We start from the raw sequence: 25,263 nt of genomic DNA on the forward strand, positions 1-25,263 counted from the left end.
AGGGCTGCCAGTTAGTCTTCCCCTAGCCAACATTCCCAGGAGTCCCTGAAACATGAAAGACAGAAAAACAGCTGGACAGAAAGAAAAATTACTGAGCTGGTTAGTTCCTGCTATACAGATCCCCAAACAGCTTTTGTTTGTATTTTTTCAAAGCATAGCTTAACTCTATGAATTACCAATATTCTTACTTTGCTTAGGTTAATCAAAGCTAAATTTCTGTTGCTTGCAACCAAAGAAATCCAACTGATACAGGGAAAGTGGTCCAATAGACAGCATGATAGAGGCCACAGGAAGCTTTTAAAGGTAGCCTGAAATCCAGATACTTTATTTAAAATTATTAAAAACACATATTAATAACTGTCGAAATTTCTGGCTATGGTACAATGACTAATTGATTTCAAGTTTTTACATGCTTGCAGTTAATGGTTAGGCTGGTGACGTTTTACTAATACAAGCTATATTTGGAGTTAACTTTCATATCTCCCATGTAACAAATAAAAAACTGAGAATGAATTGAATACAGATTACATGCCATAAGAAAAACATCTAGGAAGGGTGCTGGGTGGAACAAATGATCTATGATACAATGAAATATACAGTTGACCCTTGAATAATGTGGGGTTTAGGGGAGCCAACCCCCAAACAAACAGCTTTTTACAGTTAGCCCTCCATATCCATGGTTCCACATCTGCAGAGTCAATCAACCACGGACACTATAGTACTGTAGAAAGTATTCAGTGAAAGAAATCTACATGTAAGTAGAACGGTGCAGTTCAAATCTAGGTTGGTCTAAGGAGCAACTGTATATATATAAGAATTATATATATATATTATATGTAATATATATTATTATATATAAGATAATCATTATATAACATATACAACATAATATATATTAAATATATCTTACTCTGCATTCTTTTTAGGGTTATTTCATTACTTTTAAAAATATAAGGGAATTTAACATTTTTCCACAGATTAGTTTAACCCGAACTTGGGATTATTGACATTTGAGCAGCATAATTCTTTGCTTGGGGCAGGAGGAGTTGTCCAATGCATTGTAAGATGCTTATTAGCATCCCTGGCTTCTACTTAACCCCACTATATGCCAGTAATGCCCCTAGTAATGCCTCTTGACATTACCAAATGTCCCCTTGGGGGCAAAACTCTCCCCTGATTAAGAAACACTGGTTTTATAGAAAGAGACTAACAGACTTAGAGAATGAACTTATGGTTGTTAGGGAGTTTGGGATGGACATGTACACACTGCTATATTTAAAATAAATAACCAAGAAAGACCAACTATAGCACAGGGAACTCTGCTCAATGTTGCATGGCAGACTGGATGGGAGGGGAGTTTGGGGGAGAAGGGATACATGAATACGTATGGCTTCACCTGTGTCACCAGCCATATGTGGCTACTGAGCACTTGAAACATAGCTACTCTGAAGTGAGATGTGTAGTAAGCGTAAAATATGCACTGGATTTTGAAGACTTGATACAAAAAAAGAATGTAAAATAACTCACAATTTTTATGTTAACTGAACAATTTTTGGGTGGTATACTTAAATTGGGTGAAATAAAATTAATTTCACCTGCTCAGTTTTATTTTAATGTGGCTACAGAAAATTCTAAATTACTATATTGCACATTATATTTCCATTGAATAGCCCTGATCTAGAAACTTGAAACGACTCAGTATTACTTTATAGTGAAATAAATTCTCAAGTCTATCAAATAAGCCAAAAAGACTTGGGGAAGCTTTTCACAGCCCTATAAAATTAGCTCTCTTTTCAGTATCATAATTCTTTATTATCATGCCTGAGCAGTTTTTTGGCTTCTTCAAACCAACTACTTCTGCTTGAATGCTTCATTTTCAATGTTTCAGTCGATTCCTCTGTGACTGCGGATTTATCGTCAGGCTGTTCTTTATCACTTTCCTGCACGTCAGTTTCTTTTATACACTCGGGATCTTTCCTAGTAAGATGCTCAGATGCTGCCGCATCCATCATACTTAGAAAATCATAAGCAGGCAGAGGAGGTTTCCATTCCTGAGCAGGTAAAACTTCTGCAAGGAAGGTAGAATCAAGGGTTAAAGAGGAACAGATATAAAATCCCATCACATGAATATACTAGAAAATGTTTTATTTTGAAAAATATATTTATAGGAGTGAAGGCCTTATCAGTTTTCTTTATCTACGGGAAAGCTACATTTTATTATCATCATTGTCTAAGAAACTTAATGCATTTGTCATTACTAGACATTTTCATTTATAGGCTGTGCTATTTTAAATAAAGATAGGTATTAATAGGCAAAAAACATAAAGGTCCATAATCTCACTGCCTGCTAACCCTTGCTGAGGGTTAAAAAAAATAGCAATATGTGTAACGAGATTACAACAGCCAGGGACAAGTTAAAATGAAGTCTCTTGCTTCCCTCCCTACCCCTGCCTTTATGCCCAAAGTACTGTAACTATAGATCATTCCAAATAAAAATTTTGGACCATATATATATAAATTTTATATACACTTAAATTTAGAAAAGTGTTGGACCATATATATATATAAAATTTAGAAAAATATTTCTTATATTTTAAAGCATTTTCTGTTTTGGAAGATTGCTATGGAATCAACTGTACTATAAACAGGCAGTGATTAGAAGCACCTAGGAGGGCTTCATGGCAGTGAATTTTAACTTTATTTTAAAATATCGGTCATTAAAAGAAGAAAAAGGACTTAAGCTGATGACATATATATCGGATAAATAGACTAGCTTTACTCCATTCGGTAAACAGAGTTCACGCAATTTCAGAGTTTAGATGCCTATTCAAAGTACTATGTGAGAAATTACATAAGGAAATGTGCAAACTAAACATTTAAAAATTAAATTCCAATGAAAGAATCTATATACTGTTATATGAAAAGAAAGTAATGCTCATAAAGTAAAAACTCAAGCATCTCTCATAAATCAAATAAAAGCTTAGGACATTCAAAAAAACTCTAATTAAAACACAAACAAAAATCTGCATCAGTACATATATATATATGTATATCTATACTCTACTCATTGATATGATTTCTTCACTCAGGCTCAAGTATATGAAATCCGTGGTACATCAGCAAGGTATTACATTTAAGTTACCCTGTAATTGATGTTTCAAATTGCAGTGTTGCCCAGATAACAGACTCAAATATAGTCTGCTGTCAGTGTCAATAGTGACAAACGAATAAAATAGTTTCTTGAATATAATGAATAGGTAAGAAGTAAAATAACTGTACTGTATAATATGCAGATGAAGTATCTTTAAGAGAAGTCCAATTTAAAGCACAGCAAAGATTTAGCAATATTTATTTTTATGGTAAGCACTGCAGCCTAGTGGTCTGAGACAATGACAAAATGCCTGAAACTGGACATTCTAATTCTGCTCATTATTTCCTGAGGAACTCTACAAAGATCTTAATTTTTTCAATTGCAAATAAAACTGTACTCTCCTCACATATGGGCAAAAAAGACACTATTATCAAATAGTAATGATAATAATAACTAACATAGACTGAGGCTTTACTATGTATCAGGAATTATGTATTTAATCCTTACAACCTCATGAGGTAAATACAATTATTATCCCAACTTTATATATGAGAAAACCAAGTCCTCGAAAGGTCAGAGAACTTGACCAAAATTAAGTGTAAATATCAGATAAGAACAGCCAGTGGTCACAATTTCACAGAAATTAAGATGTGCAGCAAGCAAGGTGAGGCAGAGGCCCGTGGCACCGTGTCAGAGACGCGGGTTCGCCTAAGGGTAGCTGCAACATTCATGTCTCAGACCTGCCTCCCAGCAGGTCCTGGCAGCACAGAGGACAGGACTCCACACAGAAACGTCCTGCCTGGACCTTGGCTTCTTCCCTGCTGCAGAGGCTGCAGGAATAACTTAAGATTGGGAGCAGAGATACAAAGAAATAATGGAAACCAGAGGCATTACCATCATTGCAATGGAAGAAATATGAGTCTCTCAGGAAACTCAGAAGAATAATTCTGATCCTTGCTAATGGTTTAGTTGAGAAATCAAAGCCCCTAAGGAGGCCCCTTGTAGGAAAGGATCTTTACACGAAGCATGATAAATACTGTAGGCTTTACACTTTAAAACGTATGCCTCTGCATACTTCATTTTAATTTTTAAAATAACTGTAACACAGAGTAGGGACTATCAGGAGGAAACAAAGGAAAAAAAACACACAGTTAGTAGTCAAGGAAGCTGGGTCAGAAGTTCGGGTTTCTTTGTCTCTGAACATCACATGACCTTTTTAAAAGCTATTCAGTTTCATTCTTTTACAAGTGGTTGACCAGTTTTCCCAGCACCACTTGTTAAGAGGTTGTCTTTTTTCCATTGTATATCCTTGCCTCCTTTGTCGAAGATAAGGTGTTTCTAACACCATACACAAAAATAAACTCAAAATGGATAAAAGATCTAAATGTAAGACCAGAGACTATAAAACTCCTAGAGGAGAACATAGGCTAAACACTCTCTGACATAAATCACAGCAGGATCCTCTATGACCCACCTCCCAGAATATTGGAAATAAAAGCAAAAATAAACAAATGGGACCTAATGAAACTTAAAAGCTTCTGCACAACAAAGGAAACTATAAGCAAGGTGAAAAGACAGCCCTCAGAATGGGAGAAAATAATAGCAAATGAAGCAACGGACAAAGGATTAATCTCAAAAATATTACAAGCAACTCCTGCAGCTCAATTCCAGAAAAATAAATGACCCAAGCAAAAATTGGGCCAAAGAACTAAACAGACATTTCTCCAAAGAGGACATACAGATGGCTAACAAACACATGAAAAGATGCTCAACATCACTCACTATCAGAGAAATGCAAGTCAAAACCACAATGAGGTACCATTACATGCCAGTCAGGATGGCTGCTATCCAAAAGTCTACAAACAATAAATGCTGGAGAGGGTGTGGAGAAAAGGGAACCCTCTTACACTGTTGGTGGGAATGCAAACTAGTACAGCCGCTATGGAGAACAGTGTGGAGATTCCTTAAAAAACTGGAAATAGAACTGCCGTATGACCCAGCAATCCCACTCCTGGGCATACACACCAAGGAAAGCAGATCTGAAAGAGACACGTGCACCCCAATGTTCATCGCAGCACTGTTTATAATAGCCAGGACATGGAAGCAACCTAGATGCCCATCAGCAGACGAATGGATAAGGAAGCTGTGGTACATATACACCATGGAACATTACTCGGCCATTAAAAAGAATACATTTGAATCAGTTCTAATGAGCTGGATGAAACTGGAGCCCATTATACAAAGTGAAGTAAGCCAGAAAGATAAAGACCAATACAGCATACTAATGCATATATATGGAATTTAGAAAGATGGTAATGATAACCTTATATGCAAAACAGAAAAAAAGACACAGATGTACAGAACAGACTTATGGACTCTGTGGGAGAAGGCGAGGGTGGGATGTTTTGAGAGAACAGCATTGAAACATGTATATTATCAAGGGTGAAACAGATCACCAGCCCAGGTTGGATGCATGAGACAAGTGCTCGGGCCTGGTGCACTGGGAAGACCCAGAGGGATGGAATGGAGAGGGAGATGGGAGGGGGGATCGGGATGGGGAACACATGTAAATCCATGGCTGATTCATGTCAATGTATGGCAAAAACCACTACAATACTGTAAAGTAATTAGCCTCCAACTAATAAAAATAAATGGAAAAAAAAATAAAAAAAAAAAAGAAAGCTCTTCAGTGGAGAGGTACTCTGGCCTGACCTACATATAATCCTATCTGATGTAGTCAGAGTCCAGAGGCCTCTGTGTCACGACAACTGCACAATGACAGCACTCGGACGCTTCTATAAAGCAGCAGTGCAGACGGAGAATGCAGCCTATCTGAAGGGTTCATGAGCTGCAACTGAAAGGACCCCTCTGCTGTGTGGCTAGAATGAAGAGGCCATCAGTGAGCGCTAACTACCACAGAAAGGCTTCTTCCAGATTATGACAAACCAAATAGTCAATTTAGTTACTTTTTTACATTTCTAAATGCTAAAACTAATCCACTATCTCAGAAAACTAAGACTTAAAAATACCATCCAAGAGGGCCCAGAAGAGCCAAAATAATCTTGCACACAAGGAACAAGGTTGGAGGAATCAAATTTCCCAATTTGAAAACCTATTTCAAAGATGTTGTATTCAAGACAGTGGGGTAACTGGCATAAGGCATCTGTATAGTTGGTAGAAAAACATGTCCATGAATGTTCATAGCGGCACTATTTATACTAGCAAGAAATGGAGACAGTGTAAATGTACATCAACTGATGAATAGAAAAACAAAATGGGATATATCCATCCAATGGAATATGATTCATCCATAAAAAGGAATGAACCACTGATTCACATTACAACACTGATGATTCTTAAAAACCTACACTAAGTGAAAGAAGCCAGACACAAAAGGCCACATGGTGTATGACTCCATTTATACGAAATGTCTAGACTAGACAAATCCAGAAAGACAGAAGATAAATAAGTGGTTAGTGAATGAAAAGAGGGGAGAATGGAGAGTGGTTGTGAATGGGTACAGGGTTTCTTTTGGGGGTGATGAAAATATTTTAAAATTTAGTAGTGGTAATGGTTGTGAATGGTACAATCTTGTGAATACATCAAAAAAAAAAAAAAGAAAAGAAAAAAACCAAACCACATCGAACTATACACTTTAAAAGGGTGTACTTCATGATATGTGAATTGTATTTCAATATATAAAAATCATCAATAGACTATTTAGACATAACAATTTAGTTAAAACTGCCTAATTTAACAAAAATGAAATGGATAGACCTCCCGGGAAGAACAAGTATGTTGCAAAGATTGACACTTAAATAAATTCAAGAATATGATTAAATATACATAAACATACATAGTGATAGATTGACAACATGTAAGCTGAGAGACAGCATAACACTGAATTGGAGTTTATATACCAGAATTGTGTGTGCATGTACACATATTCACATGTATTCACATACACACATACACAAACTTATTTCAGAACTCAGTCATGAACAGCATCAAAATGTCATTATAAAATAGTTCATTTGGTTTCCAATAACAAAACCTTTACAAATGCCTTAGGAAACTTCATTACATCACTATTTCCTCAACAGACTAATGATCTAGGTTATTACATGTTAACTAAATTATAGCAACAGGCTTGTTGCCATGATTGTACATAAACTAACAAACACATCTATGCCACAAGTACAAACCCACAGAGGTTTTAGAAAAACAGTGACTATGGCATGTCATGTCTTGGACTTCCCCTGTGGCTCAGATGGTAAAGAATCTGCCTGCAATGCAAGAGACCCAGGTTTGATCCCTGGGTTGGGAAGATCCCCTGGAGAGGGAAATGGCAATCCACTCCAGTATTCTTGCCTAGAGAAGTCCATAGACAGAGGAGCCTGGTGGGCTACAGTCCATGAGGTCACAAAGAGCTGGATACCACTGAACGACTACACTTTCACTTTCATGGCATGTCATAAAACCAGCATTGTAAACTCTGGGCCAAGATCTATTTTCTTGTGGTTCAAAATTCTGGCTCTGGAGTACAACAGAGCCATGTTGAAATCCAAGTTTCCTCATTTACTGGTTAATTCTATGACTTTGAACTAGTTATTTAGCTCCTCTACAGGTATGTCCTATGACTCCTGTGAGAATAAAGGAGATAATACATGTGAAGCATGTAACTTTGTGCATGATACCTACTGAGCATTCAATAAATGTTTAGCTATTATTAAATTTAATATAACAGCACTCATTTTCTGTGGGTAAGAATATCTACCAAATAACAGACTATACGGACAATGCTATCAGTGTATTAATATTTAGAATATTTACAAACATTACAATTCAACTCATTCTAGCATTCATCAGCTATAATTCAAGTTTAAAAATCCATGAAACAAAATGTAGAATTGTACACATTAAAACAGGAAACTTACTGATATGACTTTCTAGTCCTGCTTCTAATTTCTTCAGCCACAATAAAAGGTTCTGTTCAGTGATAGCCTGGTCTGAAGGAAATGCAAACACGTGGCCATCTGAATGCAGATTCACCACAACAAGAAGAGGAAGGGGGGGCAGGGTACCAAAATATGCCTGCAAGACTCCTCTCCCCACTGGCGTCTTCTTCCTAGAAAAGGGAGCAACTGAACACGTTAATGAATATTTCTTTCCATAGCAAAATAACAAGAACAACTGTTTGTAAAACAGTAACCTTTAAATACAGCACCATACCAGGAAGTTTATTTTATGGAAGTAAGTCCTAAAAATCAAGAGGTCTATAAAGACATTATTGGTAATTAGAGTCATAAAACATTTCTTTTCACATGAGGTATGTACGGTGTATCTCTTAGGAGAAAAAAGGCAGCATGAGAGTTTTAATAAAAAACAGACACAGTCCACCGGCTCATCAGTTTTGTCTTGACATAATCAATATATGCCTTTCAAAGTTTAGTCAAGTATCTGATCATGTCAGCTCAAAATTAAATGGCTACAAACTATAAAATAACAAGATACTTAAAGAGACAGAGAAAGACAAATACTACATAGCAGTAACACTAATATGTGGAATCCTAAAAAAAAAAAGTCAAACTCATAAAAACAGAGTAGAAAAGTTGCCAGGGACTGCAGGGTAGGGGAAATGAGGTGAGATTGGTAAAAGGAAACAGACTTTTCAGTTGCAAGATGAATAAGATCCAAGGATTTAATGTCTAACACAGTGAATATAGTTGATAATACTGTGCTGTATCATTGAAATTTGCTACATGAGTAGAACTTAAATGTTCTCACTCCACCCCATCCCCAAATTTACATTTATAAAACAAATATATGAGGTGATGGATGTGTTAATTAACTAGATGAAAGAGTTTTTTCACAATGCATACATATATGCATTGTGTTTAAATTATCTCAATGTACATTTTAAATATCTTACCAATTTATTTGTCAGTTATGCTTGAATAAAGTTGAAAAAAAAAAACACAGCAAAAAAAAGAATTTATTGTAAAATAGAATTCAATCTAAAACAAGATCATCTCAGACCATCTGAGGCAGTTTAGTTACTAAAATATCATGATGACTTATATATTGGTTTCATAACATTAACTCCAAAGGTACTTTCATTCCCTAATGAAAACTTAATGATATTTATTACTTTCTTTACTTTTTACATATTAAAAAATAAAAAATATACCTACAGATTTAACCAACAAGGGGTAAGTGAATCCAAGTATTTCTTTTTAGCCAGCATCAGTATTGTTTTTTCATGCTGAAGATCTATGCCACCATCACTGAATAAAATAAGTAATGGTTTCTGAAGTCTTAAGTAAATGGGAAGATTTTCCACAGTGATCTCTGGCTGTTTAAAAACAAAACAAATCAAGAAAAAACAGGAAATTATAACACATAAAATAGAAAATAATGTTCAAATCACTCTTGCATGTTAGTTTATAAAATGTATTTCAAACAAATTTTCATTTAAGTGGATATTTTACTATATTGATTAACAAGTATGAATCTCGAGTGTTTTTTATTTAAACTCATCTTATTTTAATAATGAATTATTTTCAAAATAAAACTACTAATAGAATTTGAAAATAAATTAAAGGAGCTCCTTGTTTTATAAGCATGTAGCATTTCAAGTAATTTCTTATGTTAAAATCTGGATCAAACTAACCAACATACACATGACAAGTAATTTTCCTCTAGCATAAAATTTTTTTAAAAATATAAGCTAAGCTTTAAAGATACAATCTTTTAACATCTATGATTACTTAAAAATTAATAAATCTAACTGTTTCAAAATTGAGTTTTTAGCATAATTAAAGTAATACAATAATATGCTAAAACAAATTTTAAAGGCTTTCTCTGCATCTATTGAGATAATCATACGGTTTTTATCTTTCAATTTGTTAATGTGGTGTATTACACTGATTGATTTGCAGATATTAAAGAATCCTTGCATTCCTGGGATAAAGCCCACTTGGTCATGGTGTATGATTTTTTTAATATGTTGTTGGATTCTGTTTGCTAGAATTTTGTTAAGGATTTTTGCATCTATGTTCATCAGTGATATTGGCCTGTAGTTTCCTTTTTTTGTGGCATCTTTGTCTGGTTTTGGAATTAGGGTGATGGTGGCCTCATAGAATGAGTTTGGAAGCTTACCTTCTTCTGCAATTTTCTGGAAGAGTTTGAGTAAGATAGGTGTTAGCTCTTCTCTAAATTTTTGGTAGAATTCAGCTGTGAAGTCCTGGGCTTTTGTTTGCTGGAAGATTTTTGATGACAGTTTCGATTTCCTTGCTTGTGATGGGTCTGTTAAGATCTTCTATTTCTTCCTGGTTCAGTTTTGGAAAGTTATACTTTTCTAAGAATTTGTCCATTTCATCCAAGTTGTCCATTTTATTGGCATAGAGCTGCTGGTAGTAGTCTCTTATGATCCTTTGTATTTCAGTGTTGTCTGTTGTGATCTCTCCATTTTCATTTCTAATTTTGTTAATTTGGTTTTTCTCTCTTTGTTTCTTAATGAGTCTTGCTAATGGTTTGTCAATTTTGTTTATTTTTTCAAAAAACCAGCTTTTAGCTTTGTTGATTTTTGCTATGGTCTCTTTAGTTTCTTTTGCATTTATTTCTGCCCTGATTTTTAAGATTTCTTTCCTTCTGCTAACTCTGGGGTTCTTCATTTCTTCCTTCTCTAATTGCTTTAGGTGTAGAGTTAGGTTATTTATTTGGTTTTTTTCTTGTTTCTTGAGGTAAGCCTGTAATGCTATGAACCTTCTGGAGGAATCAACCTGCCTGACTTCAGACTCTACTACAAAGCCACAGTCATCAAGACAGTATGGTACTGGCACAAAGACAGAAATATAGATCAATGGAACAGAATAGAAAGCCCAGAGATAAATCCACGAACCTATGGACACCTTATCTTTGACAAAGGAGGCAAGGATATACAATGGAAAAAAGACAACCTCTTTAACAAGTGGTGCTGGGAAAACTGGTCAACCACTTGTAAAAGAATGAAACTAGAACACTTTCTAACACCATACACAAAAATAAACTCAAAATGGATTAAAGATCTAAATGTAAGACCAGAAACTATAAAACTCCTAGAGGAGAACATAGGCAAAACACTCTCCGACATAAATCACAGCAAGATCCTCTATGACCCACCTCCCAGAATATTGGAAATAAAAGCAAAACTAAACAAATGGGACCTAATGAAACTTAAAAGCTTTTGCACTACAAAGGAAACTATAAGTAAGGTGAAAAGACAGCCCTCAGATTGGGAGAAAATAATAGCAAATGAAGAAACAGACAAAGGATTAATCTCAAAAATATACAAGCAACTCCTGCAGCTCAATTCCAGAAAAATAAATGACCCAATCAAAAAATGGGGCAAAGAACTAAACAGACATTTCTCCAAAGACATACAGATGGCTAACAAACACATGAAAAGATGCTCAACATCACTCATTATTAGAGAAATGCAAATCAAAACCACAATGAGGTACCATTACACACCAGTCAGGATGGCTGCTATCCAAAAGTCTACAAACAATAAATGCTGGAGAGGGTGTGGAGAAAAGGGAACCCTCTTACACTGTTGGTGGGAATGCAAACTAGTACAGCCGCTATGGAAAACAGTGTGGAGATTTCTTAAAAAACTAGAAATAGAACTGCCGTATGACCCAGCAATCCCACTTCTGGGCATACACACTGAGGAAACCAGATCTGAAAGAGACACGTGCACCCCAATGTTCATCGCAGCACTGTTTATAATAGCCAGGACATGGAAGCAACCGAGATGCCCATCAGCAGATGAATGGATAAGGAAGCTGTGGTACATATACACCATGGAATATTACTCAGCCGTTAAAAAGAATTCATTTGAACCAGTCCTAATGAGATGGATGAAGCTGGAGCCCATTATACAGAGTGAAGTAAGCCAGAAAGATAAAGAACATTACAGCATACTAACACATATATATGTAATTTAGAAAGGTGATAACGATAACCCTATATGCAAAACAGAAAAAGAGACACAGAAATACAGAACAGACTTTTGAACTTTGTGGGAGAATGTGAGGGTGGGATATTTCAAAAGAACAGCATGTATACTATCTATGGTGAAACAGATCACCAGCCCAGGTGGGATGCATGAGACAAGTGCTCCGGCCTGGTGCACTGGGAAGACCCAGAGGAATCGGGTGGAGAGGGAGGTGGGAGGGGGGATCGGGATTGGGAATACATGTAAATCCATGGCTGATTCATATCAATGTATGACAAAACCCACTGGAAAAAATAATAATAATAATAATAAAAATTTAAAAAAAAAACAACAAATTTTAAAGGCACTTATTTTTGAGGGGTTTAAAATAAAGAAAAAGTAGTAAGAAATAAGAAATCTTACTCTTTTTATTAATTAAAGGAGAACATTTTAAAAAAATATATTTGTAGAAGACAATTTGTGTAGGCCGTTATTAACAAGAATTGAAAAGAGTAACAAACAATGTTAAAATACTTAGGATTAAAAACAGCAGTGACTTAGAGTATTAAAGGCTTCTACCATTTTCCATTTTTAGTACCACATCTATTAATTCATCTTCTGGATATACTTGTCCAGTATGGATTAAATCTTCCTACATCAGAAAACAAATCCCCAGCTGACAGATGAGGAAACCAAGGATGAGAAGTTGACTTGTTGAAGTCACACAGCTAAGCAGGAGGAAGAATTAAACGAAACTAGCACCCAGGGATTTTGTTTACCAGTATGCCATCTCACTGGATCTCACTAGAAATCCAAATGAACAATTTTTTTTTATGGTGCCAACCACCTCCAATTCATCCTCAAACACCAAACTCTGGCACATACTTCTCCCTCCTTAGTTCTCAAAGCCACTTTCCTCTGCCAGTTTTCATTTTTCTTTGAATTCTTTCTCTTTCACCACTCAAAGTCCTCTTCTCACACCTTCCTCTTTCAAGATTTAAGTCTTAGATCCCCTTTTCTCCAAACTCCCCCATGTTGTCTTGTGTTAACTATTGTCATTTCTCTTCTACATGAGTTCTGTCCCCTTCCTAAAACCGACAGATCTTATCAAACCAGCAGAACAGATCTGATGGATATGGTGTGATGGAGCCATCACAGCTCAATTCAAAAATTTATTGAGAATTTTAAGATCTTCTGCTGGGTGGGTACATGTGTGTGTGCTCGGTTGCTTGGTTGTGTCCGACTCTTTGCGATCCCATGGACCACAGCCTGCCAGGCTCCTCTGTCCATGGGATTTTCCAGGCAAGAATACTGGAGCAGACTGCCAGGGGGGATCTTCCTGACACAAGGATCAAACCCATGTCTCCTGCATCAGCAGGCAGATTCTTTACTAATGGAAGCCCCTTATGCTGGGTACTGAATCAAAAAGAAGTAAGATGCTTACTCTGCCCTCAAAGAGTTCATAGTTTACAGGAGGAGACAAGTGTGCGAACTGCTGTGATCCAAGAAAAAATTTTAATGTATAACAATAAGAAGACCCTAATGGCTCAGCAGTAAAGAATCAGCCTGAAATGCAGGAGACACAGTTCGATCCCTGGGTTGGGAAGATCCCCAAAAGGAGGGCATGGCAACCCACTCCAGTATTCTTGCCTAGAAAATCCCAAGGACAGAGGAGCCTGGTGGGCTACAGTCCATAGGGTTGTAAAGAGTCCAACACGACTGAAGTGACTGAGCAAGAATAAGGAAGCCTAGTGGCTCTAAATTAAAACTGAAAAACAAGGTAGGGGAGCTTATGGGTGATTTTAGGAAGTGATATTTGACCTGGGCCTTGGATAAGGAAAAAGACCTTGACAGACTGAAGTGTGTGCTAGAGCAGGGATTCCAGATACAGGGAGCAGACAGACAGGTATTAGGCATACAGAGGGTCTGGGGAACAGTGACAGTGACGTGTGTCAGACTCAGGCAGGCCAGAAGCAAATACGGCTGTAAGACCACGTGGGAAAATGACTAGAGAGGTTTTCTAGCTCCCAGAAATACTGAGATTTTGTATCAAATAAGTCACATGGTCAGGCCTGTTTTAGATGACTAACTAGAGTATGAATTTGTGGAAAGATAGGCCAGTGACAGGCACTGCTGTGTCCTGTCAGGAAAGAAAGACTAAGAGTTATGCGAGTTTAATTAAGATTAGAAACTCAAGAGTTAGGAATCATCAGCTGGTATAATGACCCATCCATATAAGTCATGGGTATAGATACTAAGTCTCCCAAAGAATGAATGTAGCAAAAGAAGAAAAAATGGTTGAAGATGTAATTCTAGAGTGGCAAGAGGGTTGAAGGTGCACCTGGAGAGGACGGGACTGCAAAAGCCAAAAGAAGAGAGAATTTTAAAAAGGAGTAGCATAATCAAGGGTTTTGATTGCTACTCAGAGGCCACCCAGAGAAAAAGAAAAGGTCATCAAATACGGTTACTGTTGGATATTTGGCTATTTGAGTATATAAGAGACTATAATTACGTGTGTTCCCATATTCTTATTTATAATAAAAGCACAAAAATGAACTCAATGTATTTGAGAAAAGTGCTAAACATATTACCCAACAAATAGTTCTAACTATGACAGCCGTAAATTGCTTAACTGCAATAACTACATAGTTAATTAGCACATAATTAGCTATGATCTGGGGCTTCCATGATGACTCTGATGGTAAAGAATCTGCCTGCAATGCAGGAAACCCAAGTTCGATCCCTGGGTTGAGAAGATCTCCTGGAGAAAGGAATGGCTGCCCACTCCAGTGTTCTTGCCTGGAGAGTTCCACTATTAAACTCCACAGAGGAGCCTGGCGGGGGGTTGTGAAGAGTCAGACACAACTGAGCGACTACCACTTTCACTTTCAAAGATATTCAAGACAAACTGTCAAACAGACAACTGTATACAGGAGCCTGAAGAGCAGGCCCAAGGTCTGTGTTGGCCATAAGAATTGTGAACCATTACACAGATGGTATACATGTCATTCTCCGGGTGGCGCTAGTGGTAAAGAACCTGCCTGCCAATGCAGGAGACATAAGAGATGCAGGTTCAATCCCTGGGTTGGGAAGAACCCCTGGAGGAGGGCATGGCAACCCAATCCAGTATTCTTGCCTGCAAAATGCCATGGACAGAGGAGTCTGGTGGGCTACATACAATCCATGAGGTCAAAGAGTTGGACATGACCGAGCAACTAACATTTAACTAACTATGATCTGGGCATTATTTACCTGGACTAATTTGTCATCAGGTTCATTATAATAAAAGTTTGATTTATAAAAAAATGTTTACCATCTGGCCATCCACTGCTCTTTCCTATCCAGAGGAAGTCTTTCTAGTACCTAAGGGCAGGCCAGAAGATAGCTACTGTATACAGTCACTGATGCTCTCGACTTAAAAGCTCCAACACAAAGCAGCACTAGGAAATTTAACAACAGCACACATGGAAAGTTTTTTAAGTTTGGGAAAATAATATCCCTAAATTTACGCTTGGTTAAAGAAGCTGTGATTTATTCTATTTTTCCTCTTTACAGTTTTCTGTATTATCTGGGGAAAAAAGCTAACGTCTTATAAAAATTCCAAAATATTACACTATGGATGCGCTAAAGAGACAGTCATTTAATAAAGTCATTAAAGACAAAAATGTTACTTTAATAAATAATTTAGAAAACCACATCCTAAAAATTTTAATGATTTGATTAATTATAAACTGTAACTTTAATTAGGGAAGGGGAGTTAGTAGGACTGAGGCCACAAAAGGACTTAAAGAACACATTCATTTCTTTAGCCTAAAATGTAATATTGTTTAGATCATCATGACAAAAGACAACAACAAGAGGATATTCATTCAGTATTTATAGTTGATAATACTGCTCCCATGTCACTTTAGAAATGTAGAAAAGCATTAATTTATAATATTCTAGCTGTGTTTAATATTAATGAAAAACAACCAAAATCAAGAAATGCAGGTTACATCTGTTGTGCCTTCAAATCCACTATTATACAAAGTAGGCATCAGAAAAGGACTTTAACAAAACATACTTTTCTCTACAACAATGTAAGCAATACTAGCTAACATTTGCTAAGTGTTTACCAGGGGCTAAACACTGTACACAGAACACTGAACACCCATTCTCATTTAGTCCTTACAATAACCATTTTACACATGTGGAGAGACGCTTACATACAGCCAGTGAGGAGGCAAGCAAGGATTGGAAGCCTAGCATGCAGCTCTCTGGAATCCAAACTTGCTTCATGCCAAGTTTCAGCCCAGATGGAGTACTTCAACTGGCCATAAGCCACAAGCATCTCAGCAAGAAAATAATCCAAAGACATGTAAACTTTTGGCAGTGGATTAAAGGAGCTATATGCATGATGGGTGAATAATAAAACAGAGCAACCCAATGAATCTAGAGCTCACCAAACATCATGCCCTGTGCCAACGAAAGATGGAAAACCATGTGTTAAAACACACACTGTTTTTTACACTATCTTTAACTGCTCTAGATTTTATTTCAAACAACATCCTTATTATAAAATATACTCACAAATGTTTCCAGTGATGCATTTGTTATTATTTGAACTATGTCTTGCACACGGACGTTAACTAATGGAATGCTCTCTATTTTGCCTTCTTTGTGTCTGGCAAGCAGCAGGGCTGGAAGAGTTACGGTATATTTACTTGATCTGTGGAGAAACGGAGTAGTAAAATTTCCAACTAAAATACAGCAAGTCATCAAAAACACGAACAGTTAGGCCAAGAAGTCATAGTGGAGGCAGCAAATGGGAAGCCCTACTAAGAAAAAAAGAAAAAGAGAAAATCTCCATTTCCAGGCAAACTTAGCTTTTATGTGAGGCTATCTGAGCAAGTTCAAGAGCCTTGAAAACCTAGATTAGAAGAAAACAACAGATACTAATCTAATCAGATTTTATTTTTTTCTAGACAACTTACTCACCAAGAAAATGTCTAAACAGGACTAGGAACACACTGAATGGTTCTTAACTTTTTGGACTGCTCACCAAACTGCTGAGCAAGTAGATAGGCATTTATGAGAATAGGCCTAAATTTGCCAGGCACTATACCAGGTGCTTCTAGTTACATTTTTATTTAACCCTCAGAATGGCCCTATAATCCTCATTTTACAGATGATGAAAGAGTGATAAATAGCAGAGACAGAATTCACACTGAAGTATTCCAGATACAGAGTCTGAGCTCTCTCCACTGAAAGAGAACCTGAAATCTGCTCTCTCCTACCACTACTTTTGCTAACTAAACCTAAAAGAAAATCACTAAATAGGAAACAATGCCCAAGTGAAATTACCAGTGATATGGTAACATTTATATCACATAAAAATTTAATTCATGCTAAAACAAAGTATCAATCTGAAGACTGGGCTTTCTACTGCCCAGCCTTCAGATTACCTGGAAGGTACTCTTAACGGATGAGTCAGTTATAAACAAAACATACTCTGAAAACTACCGGTCTAGAAGACAGTGGGTGACTATCCATGTGTCAGTTGAATAGGTCTCATATTCCCTAGAAGTCTAGAGTTCGGTATTCACTTTTCAAAAGTCACTGATTTCTTGGATAGAAGAGGAGCTCAATCATCAAATGCATGTGTCATCAGTGTTCAGGATGAAAGATTTAATTAAGCTCAGAAATCACAATTGGCAATAGTATAGTCAGAGGGTAAGAAACACAACTCCATGTGTATCTGAAGATAAGTCTGTAGAATGTGATGTGTATTAATAACATCTAAATTCTCAGTTCATTCATTCTGCAGCAACTGAAATATTAGAGAGTTTATAGGAGCCCCAAATTCTACAAACAAACCAACTTAAGTGGCCAAAAAAAGCACTGCTTAAGTGTATGTCTACAATAACAAAATTAAGTAGAACTATCAGTTCATCACCTAAAACTCTGGGAAAAATATGTAAAAACTCTTGATTTTTATGCATACCTTGATGGCAAATCAAAACCCAGACACTCAAGATGTAAAATTCCTCAAAAAACTATAACTGCAAAGAATTTAAACTGCAGGTAATAGAATCCAAAGAGGAAAAATTTTATAGGAAGATGAAGTGGTATGAATCCAATGTTGCCTCATGGGGGGGCTCTAGCCTAAAGAATTTTGAGTATGGAAAAATTCTAAATAGCCAGATAGTACTTTCCAGATTTTCCCAGGATGAAATTAAAAATTTAGGTATGTTGCTGCCCTATTTTCCTTAAAAAAAAAAAATCGTGTGAAGACAGGTAATACATTATTTTGCAAACTTCCTCCTCCCTAAAATTATAATACACTTACAGTCTCAAAACATCTTCTTCAGAATAAATTCCTGTGGTAACATATCCTTTTAGGTAGCTTCCTGCTTCAGTGAACTCTTCTTTCGCTATAAATATACAAACAAGATAAAAATGTGAAACCTTTAAAGTTATATGTGCTATTCAACTGATGAACAGATTTATAGATGATAATGTTTTATTACTAATTATAAATATATTTCAGTATAGACCTTGTAGCTTCCCGGGTGGCTCAGTGGTAAAGAATCCACCTGCCAAAGCAGGAGAAGTGGGTTCAATTCCTGGGTCAGGAAGGTTCCCTGGAGAAGGAAATGGCAACCCAAGCAAGCAGTCTTGCCTGGAGAAGTCCATGGACAGAGATGCCTGGTGGGCTACAGTCCATGGGGTCACAAAAGAGTTGGACATGACTGAGTGACTAAACAACAAGTGTAGACCTTACATACCTTCTTGGTTCTAAAATAAACCTGTGTTATCATGACATTTGATTATTATAAAAATACATGTTAATGTAATACAACATACATAATGTACATAATTTAATGTTCTGTAAATAAATGTACTCTAAATGTACAGTTGGCCCTTGAACAACATTGAGTTTGAATTGCACAAGTCCACTTAAACGTGAATTTTTTTCAATAAATAGAGTACCTGCATTTTCATTTTATAGACATTTAAACTAGGTGTGGAGAAAAGTCTATGTTCCCCATAAACTCAGAGATGGATGGGGAGATCACAATGGGAAGATGGGGAGATCTCAATTAGAGATGACAAACATGTGGAACCAAAAGAAGGGTTTGAGTCCTAATTCTACCCAAACTGAGCTTGCTGCCCTTGGATAGATCATTTATCAAACCCATTGTTTTTAAGTCAGAGACAGCCGCATGGAGATTTTTCACTGCACAGGGAGTCAGCAAACCAAACCCCCTTGTTTTCAAGGGTCAACTGTAATTTATAAGATTTATAGGGTTCTGATCATACAGATTCATTAAATAAATATTTGTTGCCTTTTAATCTACTCCTATGGCAAGGTAAATGGAGACAGCTGGGCTATTTGGAGCCTGGAAAGACAAGCAGGTATGTGAAATGATGCACACCTCATACCACAAAACCTAAAAGGACCTATATGCATAGAAAAAGACGGAAGACTGGAAATTCTAGTCCTCTGACAGTGTCTGTGTTCAGTTCAGTTCAGTCCAGTCGCTCAGTCATGTCCAACTCTTTGCGACCCCATGAATCGCAGCACGCCAGGCCTCCCTGTCCATCACCAACTCCCGGAGTCTACTCAAACCCATGTCCATCCAGTCGGTGATGCCATCCAGCCATCTCATCCTCTGTCATCCCCTTCTCCTCCTGCCCCCAATCCCTCCCAGCATCAGTGTCTTTTCCAATGAGTCAACTCGTCGTGTCGGTGTTAGGGTTCTACAATTATGAGGGATTTGCATCTTCTTTTTTTATTTCCTGTATTTTTCTGTAAGGCGTTTTTGTTACTTCTGAACTTTGATTTATTTGTGTATTAGTCTTGTCCCATTTGTTATGATATGCATATTCAAAATAAGAACTATTATCTCTGCAGGTTTCTGAATACAGTTTCATAAATGAGAGCATATTCTGGATCTTACAACCCAGAAGCAAGTCTGAATTAAACAGCTGTAGACTAATGAGAAAAGAGCAGAGATGGACTTTTGTAAATGATGTATTCTTGCCAACTGAAGGCCAGATGATACCTCAGCTGGCTGCATGAAAGGTTCACAGCAGTTCAAATAGAAAAACAATGATGGGAGAACTGAACCATAAAGCACCTAGAGGTCTGGGTAAGCTGAGCCCAGAAGATCTGCCCCTTAGCAGTTAGTACCATGTTCGTGATGTGAGCACCAGCACTGTTAACACTGGGTAACCACAGATTTTCTTTAAAAATGATGCAGGCTTTCCGCAAGACTGAGAGACACTGTAGTAAAGCCACTTACGAGGGTGGCAAGATCCACCTGCAAGCAGCACTGAGAACTCATTTATAATCATAAATTTAATGAGAAATGAGTAATCCATGAAAACATTTTCTTTAGCCTGTGCTATGCCAAAGCAGAAAAGCTACATAAGAAAACCAGGCAACTAGAAGGAACTGAGTGCCTACACTCTCATCTCTAAGAGAAATTTCTCTAAATTCAGATCAATAATTGATGACTGCTACCTAAAGCAATGACATAATGGAATCTGTTTCAGCTTCTTCTTTTTAAAATAAAACACAGTGGGGAAAGACATGAACATTCCATATAACTTGCTCATTCATAAGATTCTAAGCTCATGAATATGTTTCTTGGAAGGCTCTTCATGAGTCTACTTGTACATAAACCCAAAGAGTTCCTTGGGGAATGGGAGTATTTAAGACTGTAGACCTCAGATCTATATCCGTTTCCACTAAATCAAAGTGTAAATTCCCCTTTGAATGTTTGAAACCAGGCACATTCTCCTCTTTGGTGAAAACTGCCATGTATGTCAGAATATATGGCAACCCAAATATAAGGAAATGATCAGTTATCTAAATAAAAAGTTTTTTAGCCACTATAAATATACTTGAGATGTAATATTAATAGTGACTTACAATATTTAGTTGTTTTAACTTTAAGCATATTTAATTGCATAAAATAAACACATTAATTTAGCAATACTGCTTCTTTCCACTGTTACATTTTATTACATAGTTACATTTATACACACACATATGTAGATTCATCTGTATTTTAGCTCTGTCAGCAAGAGGCAAGAACACCCCAGTAACTAAAAGCATTCCTAACTCCTAGATCTCAGCTTTTAGATTCAATGTCTCACTAAAGGAAACTGGATTCCCTGGAGAACTGCCTGATTCTAGGAATGGGGCTGGGAACATTTTGTGGCAAAAGGACATTCAAAAAACAATGGAGACATATCAAAAGGTCACAGGTACCAGGGATGAGGGGGGGAAAAGCATAATAGAATGAAAGGGATCCTAGGACAACCTGAGCAAACTAATGATAGTGACTGATTATAATCCATTGAATAAAATAAGAACTCAGCTAACCATACTGATAAACAAATAAGTAGTATGCCAACTAATAAAGGTAGGAGGAATAATGGAACTAGAAACTGCCCACTTGGCAGCTATCATACTAATACCTCTTTCAGACAGTGAGTGGATTCTAAAACTGGTATGCAAAAGTAAGATGAGAAACAGGACATTTACAGAGTTTTAAATTATATTCCCACAAGGTATTTATTAACAATAAGGGGAAAAGTAGTAACTTTCTAGTGGAGGGTCCTGAAAGATACACCAGAGACATTTCAGCTTTCATGGGACTGACATTAGTCTTCAAACCATTAGAATCTACATGAACAACAATTAATATCTCATACAAAAAGTGCTCAGCAAATTCTGGTAGTTAGCATTTGTGAATATACTTAAAATGAACATAAAAATTTTATGGATCCATAAGAGCCCTTTATTGCTTTATGTTTTCTCATTCAGTAGACACTGCAAATCCAACAACTATCACATGAATGTCTGCAAACAAAAACAAACAAAAAAGAAGAGGAAGTAATACCTGACTTAAAAGGCTTAGAAGCAACCAAGCCATTAAAAAAAGCATCACATCCAGACTACATCATTCTGGTACACCAGAACCACCTTTATGTGTCAATACTTCAGCACTATGCTTTTGACGTTTGTTGAGAGATAATTATATGTAAATTTTATCATCATTTGTATAGAAATATGGTCAAGTACAGTGTTTCTGGGGGTCATGCAAGTGCCTCAGTGGTAAAGAATCTGCCTGCCAATGCAGGAGATGTGGGTTCGATCCCTGGGTCAGGAAGATCCCCTGGAGAAGGAAATGGCAACCCGCTCCAGTATTATCACCTGGGAAATCCCATGGACAGAGGAGGCTGGCAGGCTACGGTTCATGGGCTCACAGAAGAGTTGGACACAACTTGGCAACTAAATACCAGCACACTGTTCCTTATGTTGATCTCTAAAAAAAATCCATATGTATACAACACATATATGAAAAATTCCTCTCAGCATGTACAGAGAAATATCTTCTCTACAGGTGACTCAGCACCCTAACTTGTATTTTGCCATTTATTATATAATGATGATAGGTTGGCAGAAATTTCATCTTTGTTTCTATTTGCTACCAGATTGCTCAGGGTTAAGTTTTATGATCACTGTATTGTTTCTAGGTATTCTACCTAATTATCTCCTACCTTTGTTGCTTGACTCTTATCCTTGTTTTAATGATTTTATTGTATTTGTGCTTTTTATTATCTAAAGACTAAGTCTTTTCGGAAGGAGGCCCAGTGTAAATAATAAACAAGAACTTCAGGACACCAGGCACCTGAGGTAGGCAGAAAACAAAGTTAATGTGGGTGAAAAAACAAGAGAAAGGGAAAAAGGAATAAAACATAGAGTCATTTACTTCATGATTTTTCATAGAATAGAAATTAAAAAGTTATACCCTCTGGATTTTGCCTTCTAAGATGGTAAGCCACATGGCACACATTAACAGTCTTATTATTCTTACTAATGAGTTTTTTTGGCTTTTTATTTTAAAAAATTTTGAAGACAAAGTAGAAAGAAAAAATTACTAGACAGCAATTTGTCTAGTAGACAAAAAGCAAGAAAGAAAGCAAAATTTAATAAGAATCAATAGTTAATAGTATCAACTATATACAATTATAATGCTGGACATTGGGGACCTTCTTCCCATACAAATGTTCTTAAAATATTTCACTCAGATTTTGAAATTCATCTTAAATAAAAGAAAAATGAAGTGGAAGTTTGCTACATAAATGGAAACAGCATGAGAATGCCAACTAAACATTGTTACTTGCCACCTGCCTCTTAAGGATGAGGTAACTAACCATTTTAGTTGTGTTCAATTGAACACACCCTGAAAGGAGTTCCGGGTGGAAATCAGGAACAAGGCACTCTGCACTCTGGGAAAAACTGGCAGAACAAGCCTTCAGATAGATATTTTCAGAAGATTTTATGGACCCAGTTTCTTGTATCTTTTCGTATCTAGAAAAGCAGCACTAAAATCATTAACAAAGACATCTGCTCCTTGTGATCAGCAGCGCCTTCTTGTGACTAGCAGCAGTCTTCTGTCAAAACGTGTGCTTGCCTGCATGTAATCCTCTTCACCACAATTACATATATACCGCCTCCCCGCTCAGCTCTTCAGAGCAGATCCTCAAAACTATCTGAGAGGTTGGCTCCAGGCTATAAACTTCATTTTGCCCCCAAATAAAACTTAACTCACAACTCTCACATCATGCTTATATTTTTCAGTTGATATGATGAAGAAAACACTTTTTGCTACCCAGTCAAGAGGCCATCCATCTCCAAAGCCAAGAGAGAATAACATTCTAGGCAAATCCATTGGTAAGAATAAATACCCTGTGGACTCTCTCTCTAAAACTTATTGAAAGACACAGTCCTACGAAGGACAAAAAAAAGCAAAGAGAGGCAATTTAAGTATAGACAAGTTGTAATGTTAAAAGAACACTATAGCCAATAGGGTAGAGAGCATTCTAATTGCTCAGTTGTGTCTGACTCTTTGCGACCCCATGGACTATAACCCGCCAAGCTCCTCTGTCCATGGATTATCCTGGTAAGAATACTAGAGTGGGTATTCCACTCTCCAGGGAATCTTCCCAACCCAGGGATCAAACCCAGGGCTCCTGCCTTGCAGGTAGATTCTTTACCATCTCAGCCATCAGGGAAGCCCACTGGTGGGCTTATGATACTATGGAAAACCAATGATACTATGTAAAACAAACAAATTAAACTTATTACTATAAGCATTGTATCAAAGCTGAAGGCAAAGCATTAATTTGAAATGCATCAAAAATAAGATGAATTAGTTTTCTTAGGTTTAGTCTCCCAAGGAAATAGAAATGAAAGCAAAAATAAATATGACCTAATCAAGCTTGCAAGCTTCTGTATAGCAAAGGAAATAAAAAATAAAACAAAAAAAACAACCTATGAACTGGGAAAAAATATTTGCAAAGGATGCAACCAATAAAGGCTTAATTTCCAAAATACACAAACAGCTCACACAATTCAATAACAAAAAACAAAAAACCCAACTGAAAAAATGGGTAGAAGGTCTAAACAGATATTTCTCCAAAGAAGACATACAGGGGCCAACAGGCACATGAAAAGATGCTCATCATCATTAATTATTAGAGAACACAAATCAAAACTACAATGAGGTACCATTGTACCTCAGAATGGCCATCATTAAAAAGTCTACAAATAATAAATGTTGGAAAGGGTGTGAAGAAAAAGATACTCTCTTATACTGTTGGTGGGAATGTAAAGTGGTGCAGCCACTATAGGAAAACAATATGTCTGACAGAATAGCATTGAAACAAGTATACTATCAAGGGTGAAACAGATCACCAGCCCAGGTTGGATGCATGAGACAAGTGCTCAGGGCTGGTGCACTGGGAAGACCCAGAGGGATGGGATGGGGAGGGAGGCGGGAGGGGGGATCGGGATGGGGAACACATGTAAATCCATGGCTGATTCATGTCAATGTATGGCAAAAACCACTACAATATTGTAAAGTAATTAGCCTCCAACTAGTAAAAATAAATGAAAAAAAATAAATAAATGGGTTGAAAAGCAAAAAAAAAAAAAAAAAAGGAAAACAATATGTGAAAGTTGCTCAAAGAACCAAAAATAGAGTTGCCATATGATTCTGTAATTCCACTCCTAGGCATAAACCCAGACAAAACTATAACTTGAAAGGTTATAAGCACCCCTGTGTTCAGAGCAGCACTATTCACAATAGCCAAGACACAAACAACTTAAATGTCCAGTGAAAGATGAACA

At 36.8% G+C, this 25,263-nt stretch overlaps 1 protein-coding gene across 8 annotated transcripts in view; it reads right to left on the reverse strand.

The window, feature by feature from the left end:
- Nucleotides 1-304: 304 nt before the first annotated feature.
- TXNDC16 (thioredoxin domain containing 16) overlaps nt 305-25,263 on the reverse strand; it is an 87,886-nt gene continuing 62,927 nt past the window's right edge. For all 8 annotated transcript variants that reach the window (XM_061158072.1, XM_061158073.1, XM_061158070.1 and 5 more), the window contains 5 exons: nt 18,400-18,484; nt 16,641-16,779; nt 9,286-9,446; nt 8,029-8,219; nt 305-2,068 (listed from right to left, as the gene is read on the reverse strand). In XM_061158072.1, coding sequence (XP_061014055.1) covers nt 1,800-2,068; nt 8,029-8,219; nt 9,286-9,446; nt 16,641-16,779; nt 18,400-18,484 — 845 coding nt within the window. In that variant the 3' untranslated portion in view covers nt 305-1,799. The remainder of the gene's footprint in view (nt 2,069-8,028; nt 8,220-9,285; nt 9,447-16,640; nt 16,780-18,399; nt 18,485-25,263) is intronic.

The sequence above is a fragment of the Dama dama genome, chromosome 12, assembly GCF_033118175.1.
Source record: "Dama dama isolate Ldn47 chromosome 12, ASM3311817v1, whole genome shotgun sequence".
In the NCBI taxonomy this organism is placed as follows: Eukaryota; Metazoa; Chordata; class Mammalia; order Artiodactyla; family Cervidae; genus Dama; species Dama dama.